The sequence below is a fragment of the Prosopis cineraria genome, unplaced genomic scaffold, assembly GCF_029017545.1.
Source record: "Prosopis cineraria cultivar Desert tree isolate PC_DT_omini unplaced genomic scaffold, ASM2901754v1 PC13, whole genome shotgun sequence".
NCBI lineage: Eukaryota > Viridiplantae > Streptophyta > Magnoliopsida > Fabales > Fabaceae > Prosopis > Prosopis cineraria.
Genome location: NW_026555344.1, coordinates 10,909,773 through 10,925,956, shown reverse-complemented (window position 1 = coordinate 10,925,956; position 16,184 = coordinate 10,909,773). Strand labels below are relative to the sequence as shown.

Genomic DNA, 16,184 nt, shown 5'->3' with positions numbered 1-16,184 from the left:
CTCCTTTGACCCCAGCTCACTACTCACGACCTTCATTGTTTGCTGCTTCGTCACTAGATCTAAGCCCAAACTCCATTTTTATTCTCTGCTATTAATTGATTATGGTCATCTCCTTCCTTACTGTGTTTGTGAAAATTAACCTCATAATTTGCAAATAAGGGATGGAAAGATTTGATTGGTGTTTTTGTTTCTTCTTCGCTTAAAATGTACATACCAAGCTCAGCAAATTTTTTGATCAGATGAATGATTTTTATCATTGTTGATGAAAGAAGGGTGATGGACGATGGCGGAAAAGGAAGAGGCGATTTCTTTGTTCAAAAGGATATTTTGGTCTTTTTTGTTATAATTATATTTAATTAATTGTCAAAAATAAATTTTATCTCATCATTCCCTCCCTAATATCATACCAAACAAATGCCCTATAATTATCATTACATTACATTACATGTTATTACATTTCATTACATTCCCTTTTATTCTTTGAACCAAACGAGCACTTATTATCTCGTAAGTCGTATCACACTCAAGCGTAAGGAACTGTTGACTACCTTGTTTTGCTTCTTCTTCGTCAATTCGATCGCCATGACAACCATGGACTTTCTGTCATGCCCTTATTTCTTCACAGCCTTCTCTGTAATCTCAACCCTCTTGGCGCTCCATTTTCTCTCCAGACGATTGAACAAAAACCAAAGGAAGAAGAAGTACCATCCTGTTGCGGGTACCATCTTCAACCAGCTTCTCAACTTCAACAGGCTCCACCATTACATGACTGATCTCGCTGGCAAGTACAGGACCTACAGGTTGCTAAGCCCTTTTGGGAATGAGATTTACACTTCTGACCCACTCAATGTCGAGTACATTCTGAAAACCAATTTCGACAATTTCGGAAAGGTAATTGTAAATAGAAATTCGCTTCGGGTTTTACTTCTGGGATTCGTAGATAGACGTACATTTGCGTTTCTGATGCTAAGATTGAGTAGTTTTAATTATCAGTAGTTTCGATCGAATCGTTATTTTGAATAAAAACGCCTGCAAATAGTTTTGTCTCATCAAAATACTTGCACGGCTTCTAGGTGAGGCCCACTGTCTTCCTATAGACTCTTCAAATTCATTCGTCCTAGGGCTAAAATTTTCCAAATGATTCGAAAAATTATAGTTGTGAAACAAATTGCTGATATCAAAATTGTGCAAACTTTTCTAAAATGATCTCACTTAATATCTCTCCATATCACAGCATGAATAGTGAAGGGATAAAATCAATCGGAATGACTGTTTGGAGGGCATTGAGACAGAACATAGCTGAACTTTCCGGCAGCTTCTTCTTCTTCTTTTTTTCTTTCCCAAATCAGAGGTACAGGCACTATTAGCCTGAGGTTATAAGTGGGATTAAACCCGTGACCTCCGGAAGCTTACATGCCATTAGGATACAAATCCATTGAGACAGAGCATGCCAGTGTCTCTTCAAAATCCCTACGTGTGCATGAATTTTTGGAGACAGATGCTCGGCCTGTGGTCATCACATATAAAACTTGCTTTTCCATTGGCAAAGTAGTTATCTGGAGAATGGCTGAAATGAGGTTAAACAGATATTTCTAGAACTTATTATAAGGAGGACAAAGCTGGCTGGTAGGCGTTAATGGGATAAAACTATTTTGTTTTGAAAAAAAAAAAAATTAAGAGTGAAAGTTTATTATCAGTTCAGGTGGATAAGTCTGGCTTGATGGCATCAACTTTATTGCTTGAAGATTTTGCGCAGGGACCGTACAACTACAACAAATTGAAGGACTTGCTCGGTGATGGGATTTTCGCCGTTGATGGTGAAAAATGGCGCCAACAGAGGAAAATATCAAGCCATGAATTCTCAACAAGAATGCTGAAAGAGTATAGTATTGAAATTTTCAGGAAAAATGCAGCAAAACTAGCAAATAAAGTGTCCGAGGCTGCAACTTGTAATCAGATATTGGAAATTCAGGTGGGCAAATCTATTCTCTTAAATATACTATCACAGTATCTTCCTCTACTGGGGGTTTACATGTTAAAATATTCTGATAACTTTTACAGGACCTACTTATGAAATCAACTCTGGATTCAATATTCCAAGTTGCATTTGGAACTGAACTAGGCAGCATGTGTGCTTCAAATGAAGAAGGGAGCAAGTTTGCCGATGCTTTTGATACTTCAAGTGCAACAACCCTCTTCCGTTATGTTGATGTGTTCTGGAGATTAAAGAAATTTCTGAATATTGGTTCAGAGGCCTGCTTAAGAAAGAATACTAAAATTTTAAATGATTTTGTATTCAAGCTAATTAAATCCAGAATTCAGCAGTTGCAGACAACAAAGGATTCTGCTGTAAGTCTACTACTACTTGCAAGTTGTGTTGTTTGTTCTCCTGACACACCCTCACATGAAAGCCCATCAAGCTCAAAGTGCAGGCAAAGAATCATCTTGTCATATACTGTGCTGAGGTTTAATGTTAATTATTAAGATGATAAGTTGATAAGGATCAAACTCATGACTACTTGGGTTAAGAGGTTATGAAACCATGTTATGGATGACTTCAGGTTAAAGCTAATCAGTGATGGTTCATGAATAATTTTATTATAATCTTGTAATGTTGTTTTTTGATAACCAGTATTGTAATGTTTTTGACCAAGAAGTTCATATGCTGCATACATTTTTTTTTTTTTTTGGCATGAATTATGCAGAACAAAAGAGGAGACATTCTCTCGAGGTTTCTGCAGACAGATGAATTTGAAACAACATACTTAAGAGATATAATTCTCAACTTTGTTATTGCTGGCAAAGACACTTCAGCTGCTACACTTGCTTGGTTCATTTATGTGCTATGCAAGCATCCTGCTGTACAAGAAAAAGTTGCAAAAGAAGTGAAAGAAGTAACAAATAGAAAAGAAATGAGTAGCCCCACAGAGTTTGTTTTAAGCCTGACAGATGAAGCTCTTGAAAAGATGAATTATCTCCATGCAGCAATTACTGAAACTCTCAGACTGTATCCTGCAGTTCCAGTGGTAAGGCTTTTTAGAAGATGCGTCTCATTTATGTTACAGAACTTTTAAAAGATTCTGTGAGTATGGAAGGGAAACATTATACCAAAAATGAGTTTAGGGTCTTAGACACTCCTAGACTTAATAGTATAAGTGCCAAATTGTCATTTAACCCATTTAAATAATGATTTCTTTCTTATATTCTCGTTTATTCCCCTCAAAACTTTTGTTTTTTTGGATGCAGGACGCAAAGATGTGTTTTTCAGATGATACATTGCCAGATGGATATAGTGTGAACAAAGGAGATACTGTAGCATACCAACCTTATGCAATGGGTCGGATGAAATTTATATGGGGAGATGATGCAGAGGAATACAGACCAGAGAGATGGCTTGATGAGAATAACGTTTTCATGCCAGAGAGCCCTTTCAAGTTTACAGCTTTTCAGGTTAGATTTGCGTTTGTGGAATTTGACATTGCTTTCTTACCTTTAATTAAACTTGTCCTCTGAAATTGCTTTTTTTTTTTTTTAAAAAAAAAAAAGGGATAAATCACACCACCGTCTATCACAATGAAAATTAGGCTAAAAATAAATGGGAAAATCACTCTCAGGTGTATCACACAAGCAATCTAAATACAAAAAGGTCTCGTGGAATAAAATTTCTTTGAATTGCCATATCTTTTATTCAAGTTATCAATTATTCTTGAATATTTGTTAATTATTTTTGTTTAGTTGTCAACTGAACAACTTCACCACTAATTAACAATTATCTAACAATAATTGAAAATTTCAATAACAACAACAACAACAAGCTTTTAATAATTGAAAATTTCAATATGACAAATTAATAACTTGAGAAAAGGACGTGTGACTTCAAAGTTATTTTGTGATTTAATAAGACTTTTCTGTATTTATATTGCTTGTGTGAGACCCGAGAGTTATTTTCTCAAAATAAATTCATTTTGATTTAAACATGCATTAGTTTATAAAATAATAGCGACCTTATTAAATTTAGTAAATTTTGAAGTCACTCAATGAGAACATTTGTAAATAAAAAGTATATTCAGATTTTCTAAGAAAAATAAAAAAGCCTTCTAATCGTAGGACAATAAAAAGTATGTTCCACGTGCATTTGATCTGCATAGCCATTGTTGTGTGTGTTGAAAAATTTTATAATAAATTAAGACTATTGCTTTAAAGAAGTTTGATTCTACTTGATACGGTCGTTTATATTGCTTTAAAGACAATCAATAAATTTGAAATAATTCTGGAGTAAATATTTATTATTTATTTTCTCCAAAAAGAACTTAAAAAATTGAATCTGGGATGACGTGAAGGCGGGTCCACGAATTTGTCTAGGAAAAGAGTTTGCTTATAGACAGATGAAGATATTCTCTGCAGTACTCGTTGGCTGTTTCCGCTTTGAATTGAATGATGATAACAAAGTTGTGACTTACAAGACGATGATAAATCTTCACATTGATGGAGGTCTCCATGTCCGAGCCTTCCACAGACACATCTATTAGCGGATGAGTTTCTGAAACAGTATAAACTCTCCAACAACAGTTACTGTAAAATCTTATTCTATTAAGTAAGGTTGGTTATATATACAATGAACAATCTTGTCAGGTGTGCTTATAACAAAATATGTGCATCTCTCAACACATTAGTTCATAAAACAGCATAAACTATACAATGTGATATATTCATGTATGAATAATGTTGTTAGTTGTGTTCATGCGATGCATTCTTGAGTGTTGAAGCGTTGATCTTGTATATGGTATTGGTGTATATAGATAGATATAAAAGTCAAGTGTTAATTTGCCTTTTGTTTATTATTATTATTATTATTTGTTTTGTTCAGGTATCCGTCAAGTCAAGAGTAATATAAGGTGGCCTCTCATGTATTTAAGAACAGAATAATGACAAAGGGCTCAGAAAATTACATAAAGGCTTTGATTTGATTTTTTTCAAGAAAATAATCTCTGCATGTGCATAGGATAGAATGTGCCATGCCTAGATCCTAATAGGTCAAGTCCATAATGATGGCCCCCATTTCTCAAGTTGAAAGAGAGATTTTCCCGCAAAACTCGAAATTGGGAGGGACAAAGCAAAAAGCCGATTTTCGAAAGGAAAATAGAAAACGAAAAAGGGCGAATCGTACTTAAGGGGTCCATCGAAGAAATTGGAATCTAAGATCTAATATATTTTAAATTGATTTTAGAGGGTCAAAGGTGTTACATGTAAATATTTTTTTTTTGTAAAAATATTCATTTATCCCTCATTTAAAATATATAAATTTTTTAATTATATATATAATAAGATGTTCGTATATTAATAAGATAAGATCTATATATTAACAATTTAATATCCGTTCATTATATAAAGCTTATCTGATTTAGTTAATAATATATTTTCTCAGGTGTATAAATAATAGAATATATATAAAAAATATAATAAGGTCCAGATATTAACCACTAGGGGCAGCATTGTGCACAGGTCAGGGGGCAAATGCAGCCTTATGAGGGTTCATATGTTTCACTATATTGTACACGTTTAGTTTAAATATTTGACACCATTTTACCTAACTTTAAAGATATTGGGATTTTAAAAATATTTTTAAATATATTCAGCTAAAGCCCAAAAAAATTAAATCCAAAGGTTTAAATTCATTAAACCCAAACACTAATTTTATTTTTATTAAAAATAAATTTATTATAAGATAAACTAATATTATAATCTTTTTAGGATTAAGAGAAAAAACTAACCTCATGATAACTAATAGAAGGGTGTGAGAGAGAGAGAGAGAGAGCGAAGTCGCTGTTCGTTCTGCATCTGCCGTTCAGTACCTCACCGTGGGAAAGAAAAAGAACTGTTGAAGCTGAACACCCAACAAGCCAACCCACCGACCACTTACGCTGCTAAACTGCTAATGGAAGAGTCAAGAGAGAGAGAGGGAGATAAAGAATTAGAAAGAGGAGATAAAGAAAGAACTTTCACTGATTGAACGCTGCCATTCTTATTTTAGTACTTTGTCATCTTTCATTTTAAAATAAAAAAATATTTATAATATTTAGTTTTGTCTTTTGTTTTGGGCTTGGAATCTTCCACCATTGAATCTGATTATATGAATGTGTAGTCCCTTCTTTGTTGTGGTCCCCTTTTTGATAAATTACTAAATAAAATCAATATACCACATGTTATTTGTGTTATCTTTTTTAATGCTTAAATACTCTTAGAATTTTTTTTTTGTTTAGTAATTTGAAAGTTTCTAGGTATTAAAGAGAAAATGGAGAGATTTTTAAGAAAGGAAATTACCATAGAATGAAGGACAATTTTCATCAAGAGCTTGTGAATCAAATAGCCAACAACAACACTAACAAAATGAAATTAATTTAAAAGATTTGCCATTAGATTTAGAAAAAAAAATTAGAATTTCATCTTCTCATCCTAATGTCCAAGATAAGTACATAGAGCATATTTGCAAAAAAGATCATGTCAATTTGCTCAACATAATTTTTTTTAAAGAAAAATTCAAAATTCTATGAAAAGATTTTGTCTTTCTTGCTTTAAAGAATTAGGCAATTGGTTAGAGTATAGTATTAAAAAAGATGTTGTGTTTTACTTATGTTATTACCTTTTTAGGCTTGACCATGGAAAGCAATTAGGTAGTGAGTATTTGGGACAAAGGATTTACAAATTGGAATAAAAAAAAAACGGAAAGCTCACATCCCATTTTGAAGGTTCTAAATGTGCTCATGATATTGCTTGGAAAAAGTATCAAGATTTAATGAATCAAAATCAATGTATTGAAGTTGCAATTTTTAAGCAATCTAAACAAGTTCGTGACTTATATTAAAGACATTTGAATGCATCAATCAATTGTCTCTACTTTTTGTTAAAGTAAGGATTAGTAATTTTGTGAACTTATTAGGTTTTTCACTGACCATAATGAATCAATCAATCAAGTTATTTTGGAAAGTGCTCCTGAAAATAGCCGATTGACTTCTCATGAAATTCAAACAAATATTATTACGGCTGTTGCAATTGAAACCACTAATGCTATTATTTGTAATCTTGGAGATGGACTATTTGTCATTATTGTTGATGAGTCACAAAATGTATCAAATAAGGAGCAAATGGTTGTTGCTTTGCATTATGTTGATAAAAATGAATGTCTTGTTGAACATCATCTGAGCATAGTATATGTTAAGGAGACTATTGCTCTATCATTAAAAATAAAAGTTCATGAATTGTTACGCAACTTTGGGCTAAATATATCAAGAATACATGGACATGGTTATAATGGTTCTAGTAATATGCAAGGTAAATTTAGTGATCTCAAAAGTTTAATCATGAGGGAGAATTTGTTTGTATTTTATATGCATTGCTTTGCTCCTCAGCTATAGTTTACATTACTTGCGTTTGAAAAAAAAAAAATCATATTCAAGTTGCCTCTCTTTTCAATTTAGTGAATACTGTAATAAATGTTGTTTGGGGATCTTGTGTATGACGTGATTTGTTTCGTGAAAAATAAATAAAAAATGTTAGAAAGGCATTGGACATAGGTGAAATTTCTAATGGACAAGGCTTAAATAAAGAAATTGGTTTTAAAAGAAGTGGTATACTCATTGGAGCTCACATTATGCACAATTGTTTACCTTGAAATTGACATTTTTTGCTATAATTGATATTCTTGAAATTATAAAAGAATTTGGATCAAATGCAGGTCAAAGAGAGGAAACCAATGGTATTTTATGCTTGTTGGAGGATTTTTTTTATTTTGCATTTACCCTACATTTAATGAAAAATATCTTAGGTATTTCACATGAGTTGTCATAGGCATTGCAAATGAAGGATCAAGATATTATCAACGTAATAAACTTAGTAAACATCACAAAAGAGTGACAATAAACTTTGAGGAATAGTGGATGGGAGTTTCTTTTGGAAGAAGTTACTTTATTTTACAATAAGCATGTCATTAATAGTTCTAACATGGAAGATGCTTTTTTTTTTTTTTGTCTAAAGGGAGATTGCATTGTGGAAGTAAATCTCAAGCAATCTCAGTTGATCATCTTTATTGAGTTAAATTATTTTATACTGTTGTGAATATGCAACTTTAAGAATTAAATGATTGTTTCATTCAAACAAATACACAATTGCTCCTTTGCATGTTTTGTTTGAATCCAACAAATTCATTCTCAACTTTTGGTAAGGAAAGGTTAATTGAATTTATCAAGTTTTATTCATGTGAGTTTTATTGCATGATATGTGAAGCAATACTAAATTTGCATCATTAAAAGGAATTAGTAATCCTACAAAAAAATTAGTGAAAACAAGAAGATATATAGTTTATCTCTTAGTTTGTATTCTCTTGAAGTTAGTAATAATATTACTAGTTGCCACAGCAAAAAAGAAAGAGCCTATTCTATTATAAACTTTGTGAAAAATTAGTTGCAGAATTGTATGAGAGATTTATTGATGAATAATTGTTTAGTGATTTATATTAAAAAATATATTTTTCCTTAGCATCAATAATGAGATTATTGTTCAACAATTCTAGAATATAAAGTCATGCAGGATACAATTGCAATGTATGTACATGCTTTATTTAAAAAAATTATTTTTAAATTATTAATTATAAAAATGTTGCACCCCCTGGCCTATGTTTCTGGCACCATATTCATTCATTATATAAAGTTTGCGATCGATGTTATTTTTTAAAACGACGGGTAAATGAGTCTTTTCACAAAAAAAAATATATATTTGCGTATAAGAAGTTTGGGGCTACAGAATGAATTTAGAATACATTGGACTTTATTTATGTATAATTCTATCGGGCTGCAGAATCAATTTAAAATGTGTTGAACTTTAGGTATGATTTTACACCCAAAAAAAAAAAAAAAGCTGATGGAGCTTGCACTATTTATTAGAAGAATGAAATATTAGTGCAGCTGGCACTCTTAATCATTCTTTTTTCAAATTTCAATTTATTAAAAAACTAATCTATAATATGCCAAATGTGACCTTAGTGAATTTGATTAAGAATTTACATGTTCAATTGCTCCACGTCTCTCTATCTTTTGTAAGTTCTTGCTGGCTTACCCTCAAAGTTTTGTAACGTTCTGAAGTCATTTTTGTTTATTTATCCACGGATCTATATTTTGCATCTATTTAAGCCCAGAAATGATTTCCATTCTTATCATGTTATGAGCAGAGCTAATGAAGAAAATGTTATATAACTTAAAACTACAGCCAGTAAAACTAGAACTCGATAATTTAGATTGGCCTAACAAATTTGAAGGTCATGTTTAGAGAAATTGTAATTTTTTATATTCGAGTTTAATTAGGCCGACCCAGCATAATATATTTTTTATACACAATATATAAATTTCTTAAGACTTCCTACATTTTTTACTATCAGATTATATGTATATTTGAGTTTACTATTATAGAAATATTCTTAAAGTTCAAAAATATCTCTATTGTGATATTTCTATCATTTGTAATCGATAAAGCACCTTAAAATAATCTTAAAAACGTATTTCAATACTGATTTTTAAATTTTAAGTCCCACAGTTTTCCTTAAAGAATTAGAGTCTTTCATATTTTTGAAGTGTCTCAAAAGGTATATTGTATATTTCTTAATAATAACAATAATTAATTTTGTTTATCCAAAAAAATAATTAATTTTAAGGTGAAAATTGAAATTGGATTAAAAATGAAAAAAAATAAAAATTTTCTAACAATTCATATATTCAATTCAAAAGCTTAATATATTAAGATTAAGATTAAGCTTAGTTATATGAGTTTTTTTTTTTTTTTTTGTATTTGGACTTAGTTGGGATTAGTCCAACTCCAATAAGTTGGACTAGCACGGAGAATGCACTTGGCATGTGATGGTTGAGTTGAGATTTGTATGTCTAATGGATAGTACTGGGTAAATTGGTATAATTAATTGTGTGATTAGCAGCATGACTTCTTTTTTTCTCCAGTTGAAGGTAAATAGAACTAATGATGATAATCATATTAATAACCCAGGAATACTTCGTTTAACTAGTTGAGAAAATTAGTTGAGGAAATTAAATCAACTTCTCCATTTGAGCTCGAATCCTAAGATATGAAATATCGTTTAATAAATATGCCAAATCATTTAAAAAAAAAAAAAAAAACCATGAAGCCACTGTTAGTAACAACAGTCTCACACTGAAAATTCAGATTAATCTAGATGACAGTGATAATACTCTCATGTTTTCCATAATACTGGATAATTGAATAATATATATATATATATATATATATAATAAACAGATTTCGTTTAATTACTTCCTGTTTTTCACCTAGCACAGTTACATGGTGTAATTAGATTTAGGCTTGCAATAGTGATTGAATATTTGGCAGAAAACACTTTAGCCCGTTGGTTTTAATATGATGCTAGATTTAGTGAAGACGTGTTACGTTCAATATCTTTTCTTGGGACAATTTATTTTTGAGATTATAACTATAATACGCTCAATGACGATAATAGCCGACAACTTCCAAGTTGCGAAGCCGTCTGTTAGAAAACTGATGTGACTTGATTGTGGTCTCTAACCAGAGACTAATCGGATTATACACAACCAGCGAAATAAGATATAAAAAACCGTTGAAATTTCATTGATCACAATACATAATGAAAATATAGGTGAAAAAAAAAAGGAAAAAAAAATCCGTCGAAAAAATAATCAATCTCAAATCTAAATGAAGCTGCATTGCCCCAGAAGAAGAAAAACAAAGAAAGAAACGCATCATATTTTCATTCAATATAATAAAAAAAATGAGGGAAAAACAATCAATGTGATGCACTAATATTTGAGCACATGTGGGAGAGCAATGAGAGAACTATACTTGCAACTAATTTACCTATCACTAAAGGCTAACGCTTGTCTCTGATAGTACATATATTACAAGACATCCCTGAACCACTGGGATGGAACCAAAAATGCTTACAAACAAGAGCTCAAAAACCTTAAACCACGATTCCTAACAATTGTTATCTATAAAATATCTGTAATTTACTTCTGTATGCCCTAAAATCTATGACTTTATGAGGGGTGTAAGTCCATCACCTTCCCAACCCAGCTTCAGCATTTGATCAACTACTTTCAAGCTTAACTGCAAGCAAGAACTAGCTCAGTTACAAGCCATGGCATGTAGCAAGCTTCAGTTAAAAAATATGTTGGAGATATCATATTTTAGAGGTTATAACTCAAATTTAAAGTTTTAGGCCCTGTCATCCAACTTCCATGAGTACGTCATTACCCAATAACAAACTTTGACCATAGAGAAAAAATTGAAAATTAAGTGAAACTCTAAAGATTAACAGAAAAATATTAAACTGATAAAAGCATTTTTGCAGAGTTTAATTCTGTGCCCTTTGGGGTAGTTCTATGAACCTTTTTTTCTTGCTCACAAATATTCTCGTTAGATGCAATCCTATTCAAAACACGGTTAGGCACTGAATGTGGATACCTATCTCTCTCAATGGGGATTTGTTCTTTCAAGTTGTGAGGAACTAGTCTCTTTCAATAAACTCAACCCCCTGTTGGTGTAGTTATATGAACTTTAAAGGTAGGTTCCGTTGTTGAGAAATGAACATCCCATGTTATTTAGGAATTTTTTTTTTTAAAGCATTTTGAAGGAAAATAAAGGAAGTTTATTACTTCAAACAAAATACATGGAGCAGAAAACGTGACACCTTGCACTGCAAACTACACAAAAAAAGGACAAAGTCAAAGAATGATTTCACCTACAGCTGGATCAGTGAAGATTATCAACTGTTTATCCAAAGTTGAGACCAAAAGATTTGTGTTATCCTTGTTTAAAGCTAGAGCTGTGATATCCTGTCTTTTCCCAGCTTTAATATATGAAATACCTACAAATAATAGTACGGCATATTGGTTAGAAACGAGGTAAAACAGTCTGGCAGGACTGAGATTAAGGGACCTGCAGAAAAGGACGGCCCATGAAATTTCGTCGTTTCATTTTACGGTTATTATGTCATACTGAAATTAACAATCAATGTATGGCCCACATAAAAATTATCACACTTGATTCAAAGAGAAAGATACAAATAAAGATTAGTTCTAGACAAATATAAGGAAGGAAGAAACTGCAGTACGCAAGAATTGAGGGTTAGTTCTGCCTGAGAAAATTTCTTTAGCGAGGAATATGCAGAAAATATTTCTAGTGTGAACTCTAGGATAAACGCAAGTTCGAAATTGATGCGAAATAAAGCAACTGGGTAGTGTGAATTAGAAATCAAGATGTTTACTTTTGACATCTGAATTAATGCATCTTAATATTTTACCTTCAGAGTGTGCAAATCCAGGAAGCAAATAGATGGCAACGAAGCATTTATTCCATTGCTTTCTTGAGCTTTTCCTGATTCTGAATCAATATCATCATCGCTCAAATTCCAACTATTATTATAGACCCCAGCATTTTCTAGAGGATTAATTCCAATTAAGGCACTCTTCCCATCAACAGGAATTTCAATGCAACTAATCCTGCTAGAGAAAGATAATTGTGTTTCAGCAATTAAAACACCATTAAGAGTGAAGGTGCTGAGAGTATGCTCTGATTCGTTCCAAGTCACAACAACACCATCAGAGGAAAGGCGGACAATATGAGCCTTCACACCAACTAATCTTCTAATTAGACGTCCTCTTCTGACAGAGTGCAACAGAACATCCGAAGAAAGGGAACATGAAACAACAATTCCTATATCTGAACTGACACAACAACTGAGGATTTCACTATGGTGCCCCGAAGTATATATATGGGACCTTCAATACGACACCTCCGATTCTTTTCTGTCAACAAGTTTGATGAAGAATTACTGCTTGTCGAAGGCTGAGTACCTGTCCCAGATGAAGGTTCAGACACACTTGAGCGAGACAAAAGTGCCCGATGTATTCTCCATAGTATTACAGTGGTATCCCGGGATCCTGTCACCAGGTACTTGCTATCCAGTGAAAGGCCAAGGCATGTTACAGGAGCACTGTGCGCACAGGCTGTTTCCAAGGTTTTAGCTCCATCCGAGGATATCAGCTTAATGCTATTATCAGCATGTCCACCTAATAAGAAGCCAAAATATTCAGGATAAATGTCAGATAACAAAGAAATTAAAATAAATGTCTTAAATAATGTACAAAGGTTTTTCACAAAATCAGAAAAGTGTTAATCACATATTAAGAAAAGATAGTTGTTTCCAAATAAGGTCTTACATGCTGCAACCATCATACTTTATTGGTTTAAAACATACCAATATCTGAAATGCTTGATCTAGTGTTTTCCCATTCCCTTTTATTAGTGGGCTAATACTAATTAATGCGGTTGGAGAACTATATAAACCTAATTTATGGGCAATTTTATCTGATCATTCTTGAACATGAGGTGGTACTTGAGACAAAGTTATCTGTTGGGGATAAGGTTAGACAATGGTCATAAACTGAGAACCCGTGTTATTGAGCTTAGACAATGTCTGTGGAAGTATTTTGTTTTAATCAAATATAGAGTTCTACTCAATATAACTCGTAGAACAATCATTCCGCCAGAGTGTATGTCTAATTAGAAAAGCTACAATGAAAAACACACCAGAAAAATGCGGACGGTCTAGCCTTTTGAGAGGCCAGAGTCCCCCACACCACACTCATGTTCTTCCTTAAACCCTTATTTGAAATCAGTCCTCAATATATATCTACCTAATAGTCCTTTCTCCCACACACCTCACGAGCCATGTGAGGTAATTACAGTGTTATTCCCCTTTTCCAAACTTTTGGAAACCTCTGCACTGGAATAAAAATCTTAGATCCTCCCATATCACATTTGTTTTTCCCCAGGTCCAAGTTCCAGAATACCATGGACATCATAGTATACCATGGTATCTAAAGATGCCCATGTTTGTAAAGGTAGTCTTTGATAAGTGAGATATGATATCCCATAGTTTTTCTGATATTAGATAACACCCAAAATGGAGTCACCTTATGACACTAATAATATCTTGAATGGCACCTGTCATCTTAGATATTAACAAACCAAAAACATCTTGCATGTTGAATCACATCATGACAGGAGGATGAACAAGGAAAGATCAAATGTTACAAGACTATATACGGGAAAGTCCAAATAACTTATCATGTTCAACTCCTCAGTATAGATGACTTGAAGGAGAGATGGAATATTTAACTGAACAACTAATTCCCAAATTCACCAGACAATAAATCAATGGTGATGAGTATAAATCAAATCCAACGGTTATAAATTTTACAGTACATAGTCATCTAAAATAATGACTTTTCTCAGAAAATAGATACCAGAGGCAACATATATGAATATTCTTGGGCTCCACTAGACTTACCAGTAATAATTTCTCTGTCACAAGTAATAGAGACAATGGCAGTGCTTCTAATTCCAGAGACAGCAAATGCTTGTGCTTGGGGGAAATGCCAGTCTTCATCAGATCCTGCAGGGCCTTTGAACATGCGCATAAGTGTCCCCCAGCAGAGCCTGTAGCTTTTCCATGTTGGAAGAGGATGGAGTACCCTGACCATCAGGTGTATTCGGCTGCCACTTGTGTTGTGCAACACAAGCTGCTGGTGCATTCATATCAACAACCACGACCATGTCTGAAGATGCTTGAATGGCAGCAGCAGGTACATTGCAGCGGTCAGGGGTGGGAACAGCATAAGGTTTGACTTCTTTGGATTGCGGAATATTGTCTGATAACAAAGAGAATTGCATGCTTTATGATTATGACCACTTGTAGTCCTAATCAACAATATGAAAATGTCAAGTAAAAAGACATCAAACCAAGATCTTTTGGATTGCGGAATATTGTCTGATAACAAAGAGAATTGCATGCTTTATGATTATGACCACTTATAGTCCTAATCAACAATATGAAAATGTCAAGTAAAAAGACATCAAACCAAGATCTGATCATGAATCAGAAAATCTTTACAACTTATTCACTTCGGAAATAAAACCTTCCATCATTTTTATAGATACTGAAAGCTCAATGGTAATGAATTCTACCTCATTATCTCCCAGCAGCTATCATCAAAACACATAAGAATAGAATAAATACTAACTGTAAGCAAGAGGAATAAATTTATAACGTAAATAGACATGAATCAAACCATCCATGGATTTTCTCTTAATAATCTAAGCTTCTAGGTCAAGATAATGGGCGTGGTATCAGAACCTCTTTAATTCAATGATCAAAAGATCATTGAGACCTCACAACCTGCAGCTCCAAATTTCAGAACAATCTCCAGGACCAAAAGCACTTCCATATGAGAGAGATATTTTAAAGATGAATGGCATTCCTCAGTCTTCTCACAGGTTATGGCTATTGAAAATTGCATTGCTTCATGTAAAGAAAAAAGAAGCTTCCTCATATAGCTGCTAGTTGTTTCAGATTTTGAAATATTGCATAATGAAAATTTTGGATTAAAAGTTCAAAGTATCAAGTGATTCATCTCACATATAGACCTAACTTGCAGGCTTCATAAAACCAACCACCTTGTCAGTCAAATATTATGCGTTCCTCCTTTTAGGCTAAGAAGCACTATATTTAATGGTGCATGGTTGAATGCGCATATGGGCATTTTGCTTGTATCCTTTAGATAAGTTCATTTGTATATCCTTTGTGAATACCAACAATCTTTATTCATGTATGGAATTCTATTCTTCAGCTCTTGGTCAACATCAACATTGTCTGCCTCTTATCTACCAGAATTGAAGTCCATTACCTTCATAAAATATACTCCCTCCAGTTTCAAATAAGTCACCAATAATTACCTCACCAAGATTAAGAAAAATAGTTAGATTCATTAAATTTGTTTCAAATTAAATGTTTTCCCAAAAATGGCCCTAATTAATTAACTTAAATATATTCTCACTCTCCCTCTTGTTCTTGGTGAGAAGACTTGACTATGTAGTTAATGAAGGGCACTTGTGGAATAAAATAATAAATTCTCCAGACATTTAGATAGGGGCCCTATACTTTAGACCAATCCAAAACTGTCTTAGATGCCCTATATGTGACTGGAAGGAATATTAAATTAAATTTTAGAGTTCAAGTATCATTTTGGCTCCTACTATTATCATGTCAAAAAACAAACTAATCAGGTTTT

The 16,184-nt window shown here is 32.8% G+C and overlaps 2 protein-coding genes across 5 annotated transcripts in view; one reads left to right on the top strand and one right to left on the bottom strand.

The window, feature by feature from the left end:
* Positions 1–484: 484 nt before the first annotated feature.
* LOC129290593 (cytochrome P450 704C1-like) lies at positions 485–4,741 on the top strand. Of its 4 annotated transcripts, none has more exons than XM_054927399.1 (6): positions 485–891; positions 1,757–1,972; positions 2,062–2,349; positions 2,706–3,026; positions 3,247–3,450; positions 4,405–4,741. In XM_054927399.1, the coding sequence occupies exons 1-6, from the start codon at positions 583–585 to the stop codon at positions 4,432–4,434; spliced, it is 1,368 nt and encodes a 455-aa protein (XP_054783374.1). In that variant the 5' UTR covers positions 485–582; the 3' UTR covers positions 4,435–4,741. The 4 variants fall into 4 exon arrangements, with proteins under 4 accessions (XP_054783374.1, XP_054783373.1, XP_054783375.1 ...); XM_054927398.1 differs by having other exon boundaries at positions 4,341–4,741; XM_054927400.1 differs by having other exon boundaries at positions 4,363–4,534.
* A 6,118-nt stretch (positions 4,742–10,859) lies between these two features.
* Positions 10,860–16,184, bottom strand: part of LOC129290673 (BEACH domain-containing protein C2) — a 62,260-nt gene continuing 56,935 nt past the window's right edge. Inside the window, 9 exon segments of the mRNA XM_054927533.1 lie at positions 10,860–11,157; positions 11,796–11,890; positions 11,893–11,917; positions 12,353–12,813; positions 12,816–13,121; positions 14,405–14,545; positions 14,548–14,580; positions 14,583–14,744; positions 14,857–14,884. Of these exon segments, the coding sequence (XP_054783508.1) occupies positions 11,080–11,157; positions 11,796–11,890; positions 11,893–11,917; positions 12,353–12,813; positions 12,816–13,121; positions 14,405–14,545; positions 14,548–14,580; positions 14,583–14,744; positions 14,857–14,884 (1,329 nt within the window). The 3' untranslated portion in view covers positions 10,860–11,079.

Coding starts and splice junctions, on each gene's coding strand:
- LOC129290593 (XM_054927398.1), top strand. CDS start 583: ATGACAACCATGGACTTTCTGTCATGCCCTTATTTCTTCACAGCCTTC. Junction 892..1,756: donor ATTTCGACAATTTCGGAAAG/GTAATTGTAAAT, acceptor GATTTTGCGCAG/GGACCGTACAACTACAACAA. Junction 1,973..2,061: donor ATCAGATATTGGAAATTCAG/GTGGGCAAATCT, acceptor TAACTTTTACAG/GACCTACTTATGAAATCAAC.